Raw genomic sequence first — 18,130 nt, forward strand, 5'->3', positions numbered from 1 at the left:
CAGTATGTAACTCTCGAAACTAAACCAAGTTTTTCATTTATTTTCTAATTTCTCCTTCACTTTGATTTCACTAATTTATTTACTTATCTTAAGTACCACTCAACAAATTGTGTTGTAGGAAAATTAATTTTGTTCATTAATATTCTTTTCTTTTGGAAGTATAAAGTTGCTGCTCTTCAAGCAATGAAGATATCCCCTCTTGCCAACTACGTAAAATCATCTTGTTAGGCAAGTTATTAACAGAAACCTAACTGGTTGCGCCATGTGTGGTGACTTCTGAGCAAGTCGATGCCAACTCATGTCAAAAGTGATTTCCTTTTGAGTAATTCCAGGAGCAGACCCCTTGAGTTAGTTTTGAGAGGGTTACAAGCCAACCTAGCTTCAATCCTGCTAGCCAATATATGATGCTTTTAGTCACTATTTGTTACAGCCCCCAAGTCTTCACATTTATCTACAACTAGATATATATTTCTTCAGCCAACATATAGTGCATGATGGAGGATACCTTATGCCACCAATGATCATTGTGTCCCAGTTGCAACTGGAATGATGAAGAATTGACTGGCTATATGGCTCCATATAAACCTTCTGAGATATATGTTGGTGGCAATATATCGTTCTACAGTCGGTTCCATATGCTGGTTATCTGAACTTCCTCACTAGCAGTTTGCAAGAACATGTTCCTTCCACAGGAACCTAAAAATACTGCCCAGTTCCCTTCACACAGGTCCCACTACCTGTGTAGCCACTTCCTGTGTATAGTGGACCTCTGACCTATTAAGCAGAACCCAGAAACCCACCACCCTATGGTGCAAGTCAAGGAATCTTCAGCCTACATGGATGCTGAACCATCTGGACCCTTGATTCAAGCCATCCACTGGTCTCTGTATCCAAGGACCACAGTCAGTTATGTATACGATGCTACAGATGGCGATCTCTGCCTTCATCTTGCAACCGAGACTTGGTCTTTACTACTTAAGCTAGCCACTCAAAACCATAGAGAATCTCTTCCAATCTAACGCAACACATCTTTTTAGTTCCAACATGAACCACTACCAGCACTTCGCAGCACCCTTTCTTCTTCATGGTATCTGGACGCACCCATTCCCCATCTAGGGTAATGCCTTCCAAAATTCCTCCTTATATGTGCACAGTGCACAATGGATTCCTTCCCATCCTCAGCAGCCATATCCCCTAGTGTTGGAACTCCCAACTACCGGTAAACCCACTCTCTGTGAATGCCCAGACCTTGTGGGCTGAGTGGCTTGCTCTGGAAAAGAGTGCCTTCATCTGGCTCAGGGATTTTGTCAGCCACAAACAGCACCCAGAACTTGTTTGTCGTGCTATCTGGGGTGGAACTCTGATCAGCCCCTCAGAAATTCTTTTGCTGGAGCTACCTACCACTTGACTGTAGGTGATGGGTCACCTCCAGTGCAGGCAGTTCAGAGGAGGGCCACAGTAGTGGACCAATTGGGTGGATGTGTGGGACATAGTAGACATCTAGTCTTCCATAGTGATGCCCATTGGCAACAGCCTCAAGCTGTTTGATCAAAGCCAACACCACCTGGAGCTGTTTGCTAGGAGTCACCAACTAGGCTCAAATCTGGACAGAGCAGTCATTCATACCAAAGATGGAAAAACTGTACACTACCCAGTTATTAGGATACTAGACTATGCCTGGTAAGTATTCAGACATGCAATAAATTAGGAAGTAAACTGCATCCACGCAGATAACTGAAAATAAGTAGCTCATGTTTGAGGCTTGTAAATATAATTTGCAAACAAATGATGTACTCACCTTATCTGCAGCAGCACATCAAATGAGAGCTCTGGTGGTCCAGCCAAACTGGCCCAATCAAAGCAAAGCAAAAACAAAAAAAAAATGCCTGTATGATACAGGGATCAAGAAAAGTGTTAGTACAGGTACTTCACACCAAACTGTGGAATGAACAGTTCTCATGACATGTCCCCTGATCGGGACATGTGCCACATGGTCAATTATAATAATCAACTACTCCATCCAGATAGGATGCCTCCCTCTTCCAGATGCTGCACCAAGCTCACTTACGTTTTATAACTTCATAATCATATCCTTTAAACCATTTAATGACATTGGTCCTCTCCTCAGTCCTTACTGTGTCAGTGCGGCACTGTAAATCCTGCTCTTAACAGAAAACTGTTTCACTAACAGCCAACAGTCTCACTTGATAGCCACACTGTTCACTCATATTGTGGATTGTCAAATGACAGCATGTATGTCATAGTGTCGGACAAACAGTGTACAGTGTCAAATTTTGCACTGGGGTGTCCAAAGTTGGAACAGATTTTTTCCAGTGTAAACCAATTCCCCATTAATGCAGCGACCAAGTTTTGCTTTGATATGATGATCAAATTCCACATTGAACGTGTGCAAGTAGCTGCTCATTAATTACAACCACTTGGTGCTGAAGTCCTATATGTATAGCTCCCATATGTGTCTTGTCAAAATTAGATTTATTACAGCTTTCATGAACACATTTAAACAGTCGTTCTTTCTGCACTCTATATGTGAATAGAATGGGGAAAAGCCAGTGGGACGTTACCTCTGCCATGCACATCAGTGGTTTGCAGAATTAAGATGTTAATGTAGACAGACCTCTCTGATTTATATAATACTGTAAGTACCAGTTCATTATTTTTACCATGAAGTGCCCACCAATACCTGTCGATTCAAATGTACATAATAAACATGCTTCATACTTAATATTAAATGCCATCATAGATTTCTCTAACAATCCTTGTGGATCACAAAATGATTTGTTTATATCTTGTGTTATTTCCTCACTGCTTAAACTAACATTATTGATTGGCATTATCACTAATTACATTACATTGCTACACTTTTTCCAAAAAAATATGCTTAACTTTGATTGGTTTCTGTTCCCCCAGTATGTATGGTTGTATAGCTGTCTTGGCACATTCTTCATTCCCATATCAAAATATTACTTTATTTTCTCCCTTTTATGTACATTGACATTTCCAATCCATTAAAGCTCATATATTGACAATAGTCTCATATTTAGGTAATACTGTAAATACACATTTATTATTTTTATCATTATATTTCCACTGAAAACCTATTTCTTCCAACCTATGTAATGTCAATTCTTCATACTTGTCAAAAAATAAAAGTATTGATTTCTGTATGAATCCTTGATCATAAAATGCTTTGTTTCTATCCTATGTTGTTTCCTCAATATATAAATTAATGGTAGTAATGTACACAATCATATTTTGAATAAAAAAGACCTGACAAGGAGTCTGTAATCACTTAACTTAAATTCAATTGTTAGTTAACAGCTCTGTGCCGAATGTTGCCATGAAGTCTGTGGAAAGCGGTAGTTGACACAGAACAATAGAAAGTGAGAGGTCCTCCACACCAGAACTGTAGAATTCCACCAAATTTTGGTTTACATGATAAATCATACAGATTTAATGATTGTAGATTCAACAAAACACCCAGGGACTAAAATTACAAAAACCCTAACTTCACATAAAAATGTTGTGGGAATTTGAACTGAAGTGTTTTGTTGGCATTCCACTTACAAGGTGCAACAAATCTAGTAGAGTACCTACACCATGCTTGCCTGCTGTCTCCTGGAGTATTGCTGTACAGTATGGGATCCTTCGTAGATAGGACTATGGAAGGGACTGAGAAAGTTCAAAGGAGGAAAGCGTGTTTTGTATTGCTGCAAAATGGGGGGAAAGTGTAATGTGTACGTTGTGAGATGAAATGGCATACAGAAGAAAGGCTTTTGTCTTTGTATTGAATTCTCTCCTCAAAATTTCAATCACCAACTTTTTTCCTCTGAATGCCAAAGTATGTTTTGACACCAAACTATGTCAGGAGAAATGATGATAAAATACGAGGAAGCAGGGTATACACAAAGGGAATTGTTAACTGATGTGCCTAGATAATCTCAGCACTGCTAGATTAGTCTCTTGCCATCCATACACACAAAAGTAGTCTCAAGGGGTAGAATTAGACTTTTATCTGTATCTCCTAACTGTTACTGACTACTGGCGAAGCAGTTCTTCACATGCCACTACTCTGAAGGAACGGGAAGAGTGTGTGTGTGTGTGTGTGTGTGTGTGTGTGTGTGTGTGTGTGTGTGTGTGTGTGTGTGTGTGTTGCTGAAGTGAGAGCAAGGAAGGGGATATGGGTAGAGGACATTGACTAGCATAGATTGAGTCTAGAGGTGTTGCAGGGGTGGTGGGCGAGCAGTGCAGTCTACTGATTGCAAGTAAAACAAACATCCTTTCAGTATACTCGATGTGTAGATTCTAACACAGCTGGTGATGTTGTATTATTATAGTTGAATGGAAGGGAAAATGGAAAAAGAGTGAAGGGCATCTACATCCATGTCCTCATAAAAATCCATTCTCCAGAATCTGCTGAGAGTTATATGGCAGACAATACATCCTACTACACCAGTAAGCAGGGCTTCTTCAATTCCATTCACGTATTGAGTGCAGGATAATTGCTGTCAAAATGACTCTGTGCATGCTGTAATAAGTAAAGTCTTGTCCTTACACTCCCTGAGGAAGTGATAGGTAATAGGATGTAGTATATTTCTAGATTCATCACATACAGCTGGTTCTTAAATCTCTGTAAGTAGGCTTTTATAGGATAGTTTGCATCTATCTTCAAGCATCTGTGTGTCTCATTTCTTAGCAGTTCATGACACTGTTACATGGGTCAAACAAACTTGTGAACATTCTGCTGCTCATCTTTGTATATGTTGAGTATTCTGTGATAATCATATGTGGTGCAGGTGCCACACACCTGAGCAGGCTTGTAGTATGGATTGTATAAATGTTTTATAAGCAGTCTCCTTTGTGCACAGGTTGCATTTACCCAGTATTTTACCAGCCAATCCAAGTGTGCTATATAAGTGCAGTTTAAAATTTCTGAACAGACCGATGACCTCAGCAGTTGGGTCACTTAGGAATTACCCCCCCACCCCACTCTCACACACACACACACACACACACACACACACACACACACACACAAATATTTTTCTGAGCATTTACAGCAAGTTGATAATCAACAAAAGTTATTTTATAACAAATGGGGCATTATTTTTAACACAGTGAGACCTTTAATTAATGTGAGAGTGGTTATTTGAAAACAATTTTAACAACACATTAATGAGAGGAAGAACAATGGGATGTGTTAGGAATGTCATAAGACATATTTTATATTGGAATATTTCTTCAGTTCTGACAAAAACCTCAAGTGATCTCATGGAAGTGAGAAACTTCAGTCACTGGGCAGTGGTTGCAGATCAATCAAATACTTCCTTCATAATTGTTTGCACCTCATGAATGCATTATCATCATTGGTATAATGACTGGAAACCACCATCTGCATCACTATTTTCTGTAATAAAGATGGTCAGTTCTCATGGGAATTGCAGATCAGCCCATATAAAAGTTGGAAAAGAAAAAATGAAAGAAGGCAATATAAATATTATGTGAGTGTAACGCTATAAAACTAGTGGTAATGTTACAACAAATACCTTCAAATCATGGACTCACTCATATCCAGGGCAGTAAGCTTTAGATTGTCAGTAATGACAATATTTTACAGAAAACTCGAAAAGGTATAGAGGATGCAATATATGGACTGAACAGGTGTTTTGACAGAGCGAGAAATTGTTAAAACAGTACGGAATTCTGTAAATTATGGTGATACACTAAGGTATTCTGTGTTCATTTGTCTAATGACTACTGAACTCTCTTTTCATAGCCCTGTCTGTGAAGCTCAAAGAAGTTCCATTAGGGGGAAAAATCATGTAGCCACTAAAGTTTGCACAGTGCCAAGATGGAGTGTCCTGATCAATATGCTAAAAATCCTGAGTGGTAGGGTGTGTGTCTTGGGATGGGGCAGTGATGTTTAAAGGTCACATTTTACGATTTATTTTGAGTAAGTAAAAAATTAAGTTTCGACTAAAAATGTTTCCCCATACAGAATCAAACTACATGAAATTTGCTAAAAATGTTCTTTTTGCATCTATGACTAATAGCTTCCGCATTTCAGGGAATAGAAAAACAAGATTATTAACAATATTGCTTTAACTATACGAAATTAATTATCTTTAAATGGAGGGTTTAAAAACAAATTTGTGACCACATGTAAGTGTAGTACAGCCATATTACAGCATAAATCGTGTTCGGGGAGCGCAACAGGATGATGGCGAGGTTTTGGGAGTAGAAGCAAAGGACAGATAGATAGCTAGATTATGTTCATGCTCTTCCTTCCTTCACAGGTCTGCAACCTGAACATAAAGGTGGTGATTCCCCACTCCATCTACCCTGCTACGTCACAAGAAGCCACCAAAGGTTGTCTCACAAAGCTATTACAGCTGTCCACAATGTACCTATGAAGAGTGTAGTACCACACTCTGCAGACATGCCTGGAGGCCATTTATTTTCCACAGAATGCGTCAAAACTTAATGAAAAGCTGATATCAGTTACTAATGACATTAACACAAGAAACACACACAGACAGAGTCTCTGAAAATCTTCCTAGACTGTTCTATGCTGTCAGAGGTGAAATAGATTCTGTCGTCCTGTATGGAAGTTGTTGCCTTATTGTGGGAAGTGGAAATTCCATCAGCATGAGTGCTGCTTGCATTTCTATTTACACAGACTATACCTCCCCAGCATTTATTGTCTAGTTCTCTTGTGCGAGTAGACAAAATAACTTCACTGAGCTCATGTTCGTACAGTGGAGTTATTTTCAGTTTATTAAGGAAGTACTTTGTTATAGTTGTTTGTCCATATGTTTGTCCATATCTTACTTTTATTACCATCATTAATGAAGTGTTAACACATGTGGAAAAGAGGCGAAACACCTTCACACTTCCCCTCCCCCTCCATCCCCACCCCCGACCCTCTACCAATTCCCCTCCCCGTCCGCCCTCTCCCTCCCCGTCCGCCCTCTCCCTCCCCGTCCGCCCTCTCCCTCCCCATCCGCCCTCTCCCTCCCCGTCCGCCCTCTCCCTCCCCGTCCGCCCTCTCCCTCCCCGTCCGCCCTCTCCCTCCCCGTCCGCCCTCTCCCTCCCCGTCCGCCCTCTCCCTCCCCGTCCGCCCTCTCCCTCCCCGTCCGCCCTCTCCCTCCCCGTCCGCCCTCTCCCTCCCCGCCCGCCCTCTCCCTCCCCGCCCGCCCTCTCCCTCCCCGCCCGCCCTCTCCCTCCCCGTCCGCCTTCCGCCCTCCACCCTGCTTGTGACCCACAGAAGTATGTGTTACAATGGAAAAATCAGCATACTGACTTACATTGTGGATCTTAGATACTATATGGAATACAGAGGGTTTTTTCAAATACGTTTTCTGCTCCAAAACCCTGTATTAGTGCTTTTGTTGCAAATATCCAGCTAACATCTGTGTTTGTCTTACGTAAAACGTCAACGAAAATTCACATTTATGTTCATTTTCTGCAAGAGACAATGAAAGTTCTACAGAAGTGTACTGGCAAGCAAATTGAAACTTGTCTGAGCAGAAGTAGTTCTACTGATGGGTGACGATTTTCAACTCGGAGACGTAGAGATACCGAAATGATGCTGTTTGGAGAGAAATGCAACCTCTTTTCCATAAGTATATAGGTATTCCGAAGGTACTATTAGTGGTTACTCTTAGCGCCAGTGTGTTCTTTCAGAACAAAAGCTTTTACTGTATTTGCTAGAATGCCTTCCCATTTCATTAACTGTTTGTGAGCCTGAGCGTTTTGTGAAAAGCATCAGCAAGAAAATAAAAGTGTGTCCACTAAGTTATTTATCTATCTAATGAATGATCCTGTTGATTCTGGAGAACTATCTGGTCGATAATTGTAGTTAATGATGCCATCGTTAAAAAGTACATCACTCTTATCACATCAACCACTTCTTATTCAATTTATGACACGAATAGCGTACGAAAATGCCCACATTCTTCTGGTCTTGTCAACTGCGTTTGATATTGAGCAAGGAAGTTTAGTTTTTATGCCAGTAATTCCTAGACACTGCTGGACCTTTTTATTCAGTTGTATACTGCGCCATAAGAAGTGAATGCAATAAGTGTCATTCTGGCTTGCTCTTGCTGGATAATTACTTAAATCAGTATATGCTAGACATCACTGGGAGTGGCATTATGACTCGAGTACACTAAAATAGGGTGAATACGATTATGCATCAGAGCAACAGATAGGATCACCATAGCATTGATAGGCAAAGTTATTACTACAATTGTCTGACGTATATACCCATAAATTGACGAAACAAACTTTCAGCAAAGTGTTATTGAAATGTAGCTTTTCTTGTGTTTTACTCCATCAAAAATCAGCATGTCTTTGTTTTCATTTTGTCGTTTCCGAAAATAATTCTTAATTGTTCTACAGCCTCTTCGTTAATTTCACATGAGCATTTGAGATTATTTACTTTTGGAGATGTTTCAGAAGGTTGTTGCAACAATACGTGCCTCAAACCATGTCTATATCCTTTGAGCTTCTAATTTTCTATCCAGAGTAAATTCATTGTCACATCACATAGTGCATTCTCTTGCTGTTTTTAAATTGGCATATCTTTAACATAGTGGCAAATATGATTTTATGTTTTTACTGAGTGTACAATGATGTAGGACATTCGACTGAGCCATCTTATGATCTGAGACTTGCTTCTGGAAGAGATTGATTTTGGCATTTGCTGTCCTCAATTTATCACGTAATCGGACAATTTCCAGTTCCTGGCACATCAACATTGTTTTCATGTGATTACTACTCCGTTCAGTACTGATCTGCACCCTTCATTTTCCTTTAGCAGTAGAAGCACTGGCAGACATTGAAACTGCAGCTTGTTTACTGTCTTCCTTCCACAGCTTCCCTTTAGCCAGTGCTTGACGGACGATTTTCTTTTGTGTAATATTTTCGACAGATATTTCAGTAAACTGGGAAATACATGAGGAACCACTGAGCCGCTCTGGTTTTAAAAGACCGTACTTGTCTTACAATTTCAACTTATTTACTGACGATAAACATTTGTTGTTCCTCACTGAAATGTGAATCGCACACAAAACAACTCGGAGTCAAATTTTCTTTCCAAGGAATTGCTGTCAACCATTTTGAAAATTTTTGGAGAACTACAAAATATTTATTTTTAGTTTCTCTTCAGCCACATCGGTTCACTGGATCGAAAAGCGTGGACACGTTTTGTTCGTTTTCTTCTATAAATACCAGTAACTATAACTCTCAACACCTCTTTATAATCACAGCCTTCAACTCTTAACCATTCACTCACAAGTCCGTAAACAAACTCTCAAAATAAGTTGAGGCAGAAGCAACAAATGCCACCTGATAACATGTCAGCTTGAGTCTCAAGTGACAGTGCTACTCGTAGTTCTTGGGTATATGAAGATGGTACCTGTTCTTGCAGACATGTCCGAAAGGGCTAACTGGCTATTTGACCATCTTCTTCTATGTGGATGCACAAACAGTGCCCGAACTGTTACGGGAACTGGCAAAAAGCCGAGTAATAAGTATAGTGGGTAGGGGCACTATGAATATAGTGTGGGACAATAGGTTGGGAATGTGGGTCTTGTGGTAGGCATGCCAGAGAGAAGTCCCTTCAGTCATACTATCATCTGTGTCCTTGGTGGCACAGATTGATAGAGCATCTTCCATGTATGCAGGATATCCTAGGTTCAAGTCCTGATCAGGGCACATATTTTCAGCTGTCCCTGTTGACTTATATCAATGCCTGTATGGAGCTAGGGGTATTCATTTCATTGTAGTTCTCGGGCTCGTAGCCTTTCCAATCCTACTATTAATGCACAGGGAGTAAGCACACTCTCTCTTCTTCTTGCTACGGGCAAACTGTCAGGTTACCAAAGGAAGGCTAGGGCCCAGTAAGCACCATGAAGTACGCTATGTAATGACTGATTATGTGTAAAATTAGTGCAGTATGGCACAGTGTGAAATTATGGTGATGCATGTTGGCAGAATACCTGCTCATTAAAATATATTTTTAATATTTTTTGTGTATACATGATACAAATCTCTGGAAACTTGTATCATATTTATAAAAAAAAGTATTGACAGCCATGTCATAAGTACAGAAGGGTATAAGCATTTTTAACGGAGAGTATTTTCTTTCTTTCAGTGTCTTGAAGATAACTTGGGAATCTCTCATCCAAATGATTTTATCAAGGAAGATCCTGAACTAAATTTGGAGGTGTGTAAAACTGAGAATGCAGTAAGCATTTGCATCTCTGATTTATTGCATGTAGGGTGGTAAAAATGTATTTGTGTAATTGCTTAATGTAAGGAATGCATTACTGTGAGACAGGCACATGTTATGACTTTTCTTGAGATAAATGCAATTAATAATTTTACACTACTGTTGAACTATTCCACTTGATATGGATTAGCAACTGTTATTTGATCATTGTTCTGAATAGAATCTGAACAGAATTTGTAACAATGTTTTAACCATATTTTCAGTGACCTTTCTGGATGTTAAACATTTTGTATAAGTTTAAACCACGAGAGTGCAGATCATTTGAAAAATATTGTTCCTTTCAGTAACTTATGATGCATGGGTTGCAGAAGAATACATTGCACATGATTGATCTCTTCAATGAATCATTGATATTTGTCAGTTAGAACCAAAAATTTTCAAAGGTGCCAAAGGTATGAAGTGTGATACTATTTGTATGCGATACATCACCCTTGCTACATTGATCTTAGAATAGTCACAGTATGGCTACCTCAATCGTACGTGTTGAATTACTTATAGATTTGTCAGTCACAGAAAAACTCTAGAACCTATGCAGATAAATCCGTGTATTACCTCACCGTAGAAGTCATAGCAGATCCAAATAAATTATCTTCTTGGCGCAACTTACAGCTTTGATAAGGTCTGCTTGTATGAAGCATAAAATTTAATCCAGTAAAATAAAATGTTGTGGTATTAATTTTGTCCACTTTGCGTAAGAGAAAGTGGATGGTTAGATTCATAAACGTCTCACAGGAATAAGACAACTAATATTGGGGAATATAAGGTAGAGTACTGAAAAACCTAAATCCAAAGACTTACTATGCAAGACACTATACAGTGCATGGCGGTGGGTATGTTCCACCACTGTTAGTCATTTCCTTCCCTTTCCTGTTTACAAGCAGAACGAGGAAAAGGCAACTGTCCTGTTGCCTCCATACAGGCACATTGATGTCTGGTGATTGTGCAAGCATACCAGTCAAGGAAAAAAATGATCATACTAGGGACAGTGCATATGGTATATATAAAAAAGAGTGAATCTGGCATAACTGGTTCCTGCATAACATTTTCTCTTCCCAAATTAAGCATTTGTTTGTTAGGCTTCATTCTGTTGTATATGTATAGTGTAATAATAATTCTCTATGGGGCACAGGCATAGTAGTTTTTGCATATGGTATTCACTTTGGAGGATGTGTTCCTTTACTGTCACTGCTCTGATATTTTCCCACATTACGTCAGTTCACAATAAGAGGTAGATTGACACCTTGGACTACTCAGTTGTTGGCATTGTGCTTCATAAAATCTTCCATTAGTAAACGTGCCTCTGCATCATTTCCATGTTGCTGCCTTCGTGCTATTGTGGGGAAAATTAATCTGGAATGCATAATTCCATTTTGTCCACTATCTTTACAATCCACAGTGCACCAGGAAAAAGTATTTGTCTATGTTTACAAGTTCACCATCCATGACTGTATACTACCCAACACCAACCCTACATAATTGATGTCTTCCCATTGTTATGTCAAAACTCACAATTTATTGGTACATATCTAAACTCTGACTTCTAGAATATTACAATCACTAAATCCTATTAATAGTTTTCTGTTTCAGTATACACAAACAGATGATTTCAGAAGTAACAAAAGATACTAGATGAAAAAACAGTAAACAGAAAAATATAGCTCTGTCTATCTCTGACAGTTACAGAGGATACACGAAGTTTGATGCATTATATTATAGGCAAATATTAGTGTACGAATCAGACACACAAACTTTCATTATGTTTCCTTTACAATACACACTGATCAACATTTACATCTGCAGTATGCCTCAAATGCCAGTTCCCAAAATTTTCTCAACATTGACTCAAAAAGAATGTCATCCGCCCTCCAAGGATTCCTGTTTGAGTATCTGAACCATATCCATAACATATGTGTGCTAATCAGATCTAATAGTAGCAAATCTAGAAGCATGCCACTGAATTGCTTCAATGTCTGACTGGTGGGATGTCACATTGTCAAGCATGCGTATGTTCCAACAAAAAAAAGTTTGGAAAACCGGAGTTAAAAAGAGAATATATGAAAATGGTGAGAGAAAGCTGGGAAAATGAGATCAAAATCACTACCACACAATTTAAACCTGTGAGGAAACTACAAAAATCGAATTTTCTGAACTTTGCTTTACGCTAGCTTCAGATAGACCCTGTTGTTACAACCAGTAAGTATACAAAAATTCTCAGTGTAAGAACAAGAGAGGAATTTTTTAGTCACTTCAGCGTCTCTTGCATATAAACACAAGATTTCAACCTGTCAGGAAAGAAACACACATGAATAAATCACTCATCATTAATCCATTTTTCAACAAATTATTCATTCATATACCATGAATTGTAAGAAACTTGCAGACATACCGAAAACCAGATTGTGCTAACCACAAAGGAAGAGAGAACACAGGTAGTGGAACATCGCCTATGATCAGGGTCTAGTAGATGCGAGGGAAAAAGCATTGGAAACTTTAAATGGTAACAAACCCCAGAAAATGGCAGGAATTCTTGAAAGTATACAAACTAATGTTCAAGGCTATAAAAAAGTGTAAACTGGGTCACTTCAAACCAACATAAAAATAAAAATTTTTGTCTATTACTTTCGCTCAGTTATCGACTGTGTGCCTCTGAAAGAACAATGAGTTTTGGAAGCAAAACAATTCTGATTAAAAATCATCTGTTGAGGAACTGAAGGAAATCAGTACTTTTCAAAATAACAAGTCATGTGCAGAAGACAGAAACTCATAGAAGTAGTATGGAGATACGGATACTGAGCAACAGTAATCTCACACAAACAACTGGCAGAATTATGTTAAACATTTGTAAAAGTGAAAAAATTACTGAAGATTGGAAATGAGCATAAATTGATCCTCTTCATACAAATGAGATAAAACCAGTCTGAATAATTACAGAGAATTTCACTGCATCCAATTATGTCTAAAATTCCTTAAAAAGCTCTGTGAAGGCAACTTGATGAACAAGTAGGCCTATTAATAGGAGAGTATATGGCACGATTTTGCAAACGCAATTGTGTAGAGAACAGATATGGGAACCAAAGTCAATTTTGCAAAGATGACGATGTGTAAATACTGTGGCAAGTTATGCCAAGTGTCAGAAAGGCTTATGATTTGACAGAAAGACTTGATTCAGTATGTCAGAGGAATTCAGAATTGACAGGAAAACAGTGGCATTTATCCAATAGACATAAATGGGTACAACACTAGACATTAAACTGATTGGAGAAATTTCAGAAGTATTTGAAATGCACAACAGTGTGCAGCCAGAGATCCATGATCCACTCCAATTTAAAATAATTCTGAAAAAGTTATGAAGACATAGGGGAAGGAGATAAGGGAATCAAAATCGAAATTAAAAAAGAGCAGAGAATTAACATGAGGTGTATGGCTTATGTAGACACTGACTATTCTAAGATACTGTATGGAAGCCAAACTTGTCCTGGAGAAGCTTCACAAAATGTCAAAGAAAACTAGTCTACAAATCATCTGTGAGAAAACTCAGTAATGGACAAGAAGCCTACAGATAGTCTCTCCATTATAACTTGGTATGAGGAAGTGTCACAAGATACATACATTAAATATCCAGGAGAGATCATCCAATCACCAAGACATATTTATTTACGAGGTGTGGCTAGAAAAAAACCGGACTAGTACTGGTGAAACAATAAAACTAATGCAATAAGGCTGAAAGTCGCGTGGCCTGTCACGTGACTCTCGCTCCGCCTACTGCTCGAGTTTCATCTGCCTCCTGCACTCAGTCTGCCCGTGGCGTCTGTTTTAAGTAGTTGACGTTTTGTCTGTGCGTCGGAAAATGTTGAGTGTACAGAAAGAACAGCGTGTTAACATCAAATTTTGTTTCAAACTACGAAAATCTGCAAGTGAAACGTTTGTAATGTTACAACAAGTGTACGGCGATGATTGTTTATCGCGAACACAAGTGTTTGAGTGGTTTAAACGATTTAAAGATGGCCGCGAAGACACCAGTGATGACACTCGCACTGGCAGACCATTGTCAGCAAAAACTGATGCAAGCATTGAAAAAATCGGTAAACTTGTTCGACAAGATCGCCGTTTAACAATCAGAGCAGTGTCTGAGTTAACAGGAGTTGACAAGGAAAGTGTTAGGCAGATTCTTCATGAAAGTTTCAACATGAACAAAGTGTGTTCAAAAATGGTTCCAAAGTGTCTCACAATTGAACAGAAGGAACGCCGAAGAATGATTTGTTCTGACATCCTGGAAACTCCTGTTAACTCAGACACTGCTCTGATTGTTAAACGGCGATCTTGTCGAACAAGTTTACCGATTTTTTCAATGTTTGCATCAGTTTTTGCTTACAATGGTCTGCCAGTGCGAGTGTCATCACTGGTGTCTTCGCGGCCATCTTTAAATCGTTTAAACCACTCTAACACTTCTGTTCGCGATAAACAATCATCGCCGTACACTTGTTGTAACATTACAAACGTTTCACTTGCAGATTTTCGTAGTTTGAAACAAAATTTGATGTTAACACGCTGTTCTTTCTGTACACTCAACATTTTCCGATGCACAGACAAAACGTCAACTACTTAAAACAGACGCCACGGGCAGACTGAGTGCAGGAGGCAGATGAAACTCGAGCAGTAGGCGGAGCGAGAGTCACGTGACAGGCCACGCGACTTTCAGCCTTATTACATTAGTTTTATTGTTTCACCAGTACTAGTCCGGTTTTTTTCTAGCCACACCTCGTATTTATCCTATTCTGTCAAGGGCCATCAGGTTCTCTTTTGCATTGGACCAGGGTTTCCCACATACATCATAGTTACCTAAGAAACAACAATTTTAATATGACAAATAGTATTGAAATGATATGAGTGTCTTAAGTGGCAATGTAAGTAATACTGACTATGATCTAATAAAGTTAATAATGACAGTACTAGTAGTATTACAGGTCTTGGCACTTATTTGGTGGTGGTAACAGTAGTAATGACAACAATAATAGTGGCAGGTATAAAGAGGATTTATAAATGTACAAGATAGCTTTCTGCTGTTGTGAGTTCCATGGAAATGAAATTTAAGAAGCCTTCACCTTGTAAGAATTTTGAGAAAAGAGGAAGATCTGGGTGGAGCGTAATTATATGCTCCCATGTCAGTTCAAAGAGCAAGTTAAAAGCAGCCAAACCTGTGTACTTCAGGACGTTTGTAGAGGACACACATTGGTGACTTTCTGTTAATGGATGTGATCTCTGTGAACATATTCCTCTTGTTTATCTTCATGATTGTTGGATGTGTGTAAGGATATTATATGATAAATCAGAGCATGTGTATGCCCCTACTCCACCCAGTTGTCAGTTACATCTGTTGTGTCTTAAAAAGATGTAGTCTTCCCAATTTACAGAACTTGTGGACATACTTGGTTGGAGCCACATCTCTGACAGAAGTATCAGATGTAGGTCCGTGTCTTGAAATATGTGACAGACTTTGTTATGATGAGGTGGCAGAGATCGAACATTTGTGTGTGCAGTATGAAGTTTAGTGCATTTAGCTACAAGGCTCATGAAGATACTAGATAGTAGAGACTTTAGGCCAGTGAGATTATGAGAACAAAGCATACCAGAGTGCATTATGGTAGGGGAGCAAGGTTCCTTGAAGTGAAAGTGAGAGATATCTCCAGGAGGAGGGAGGTTTTGTGGCCAAGGCCACCATGCTTTGCACTGGTCAGTGAATGGTCAACTGAAGACAGGAAGAGAAAGTTCCTGAACAGAGCTAGAATAATCTATGCACAACAATACTGAAAGCAAGATAAATGGAATGACAGACTGCTGTCTTATTGTTGGTCCTAATGATGAGTAACCGCAGTAATATGTTGATAAATTATTAAAGTAGAAATAAGACTGTAAATTATCATCTGAATCAGAGCCTTGTGAGCATATTGAAGTAATAGTGAATTAATGAATAGTATTGGTATTGGAGTTACGAGAATTGAGCAGAAAATTAGTACTAAAAATAATCCTAGACAAACAGATAAAAATAAGAGGGGAAACTCTTTCAGATATAATATTAGTAAAACAAATTGTCTCTTTGCAAAATAAAGACCTGAAAGTGAACACACAAAATTAGGGCAATAAGAGTTGACAAATTTTTTACGTTCTAAAGTCCAGACACTCCAGTTGATATGCATTGCAGACTGATCATTCCTATTTTAGTTCTTCACCATTATCCTGCCATCGTTTGTCCACATGTTTTGCAGCTGATGTCTTGGAATCACACTGTTCAAAATCTTCAGTCTATCAAGTGAGATCCTTGCTTATTGTTAAACCTAACCTCAGGAGTTTCTGGCTCAAAAGCTTGTCAGCTGATATGGAGTCGTCATAACAAAAAATCTATTTTAAAACTACTACTGGAATAACTCTCGGCTGCAGAAAGTACTGTGATTCATTGTCAAACAAAAATGACTGACTGAGAAGCAGGAAAGAAAAATTCTCAGGAAAATATTTGGACCAGTTTTCTGTGAACGAATTTGGATACGGACTCCGTTTAGAGAGATTTATAGACAGACAGAAACAATAAGAGACAGCTTTAGATAAAAAGTGATAAAATTTTGTGGATGCATCACAGGATGACCGTCGACAGGCTCACAAGGCAGAGCTCTGAGGTAGCAAGCACTAGCAAAAGCAATTCAAAATTGGTCATCGGTACAGAAGAAGTTGGACTCTCACAAGATAACATAATAAATCGAAAAAGAGTCAAGACAGACCATGAAACATACTTAAACAGCAACACATGGAAAACAGAAATGGATATAAATATTTGGAAGACCACAAGAGAGACCACAGAGGACATACACTATGTGATCAAAAGTGTCCAGACAGCTGCCTGAAAAATGGCTTAAAATGCGCCCTCCATCAGTAATGCTGGAATTGAATATAGTGTTGGCCCATCCTTATCCATGGTGACAGGTTTCATTCTCGCAAGCATACGTTCAATCAGGTGCTGGAATGTTTCTTGTGGAATGGCAGCTGATTCTTAACAGGTGTTGCACTGAGGAGAGGTATCGATGTCAGTCGGTGATGCCTGGCATGAAGTCAGCTTTCCAAAACATCCCACAGGTATTCTAAAGGATTCAGGTTAGGTCTCTGTGCAGGCCAGTCCATTACAGGGATGTTATTGTCGTGTAACCACTCCGCCATTGGCTGTGCATTATGAACAGGTACTCAATTGTGTTGACAGCTGCAATTGCCATCCCAAAATTGGTCTTCAACAGTGGGAAACAAGAAGGTGCTTAAAACATCAATATAGGCCTGTGCTGTGATAGCGCCACACAAAACAACAAGGGGTGCAAACCCCCTCCATGAAAAACATTGACACCATAACACCAGAATCACCTCCGAATTTTACTGTTGGCACTACACACACTGGCAGATGATGTTCACCAGGTATTTGCCATACCCACATCCTGCCATTAGGTCACCACATCGTGTACTGTGATTCTTCATTCCACGGAACAATTTTCCACTGTTCAATTGTGCAATGGTTTCGCTCCTTACAACAGGCAAGGCATCGTTTGGCATTTACCTGCGTCATGTGTGGCTTATGAGCAGGTGCTCGACGGTGAAATACAGGGTTTCTCACTGCCCACCTAACAATCATAATACCTGCAGTGAATAATGATGAAGTCTGGAAATCCTGTGTGATGGTCTGTATAGATGTCTGCCAGTTACACATTACGGCCCCCTCCAACTGTCAGCAGTTTCTGTAAGTCAACAAATGAGATCAGCCTGTACTATTGTGTGCTGTATGTG

The 18,130-nt window shown here is 39.2% G+C and overlaps 1 protein-coding gene across 1 annotated transcript in view; it reads left to right on the plus strand.

Moving 5' to 3' along the window:
* The window catches only part of LOC126212652 (zinc finger protein 628-like), a gene marked incomplete at its 5' end in the record, with an annotated part of 146,396 nt that overhangs the window by 37,181 nt on the left and 91,085 nt on the right, over positions 1–18,130 (plus strand). The window contains one exon of the mRNA XM_049940077.1: positions 10,178–10,270. Coding sequence (XP_049796034.1) covers positions 10,178–10,270 — 93 coding nt within the window. The remainder of the gene's footprint in view (positions 1–10,177; positions 10,271–18,130) is intronic.

The sequence above is a fragment of the Schistocerca nitens genome, chromosome 11 (assembly GCF_023898315.1).
Source record: "Schistocerca nitens isolate TAMUIC-IGC-003100 chromosome 11, iqSchNite1.1, whole genome shotgun sequence".
NCBI classification, from domain to species: domain Eukaryota; kingdom Metazoa; phylum Arthropoda; class Insecta; order Orthoptera; family Acrididae; genus Schistocerca; species Schistocerca nitens.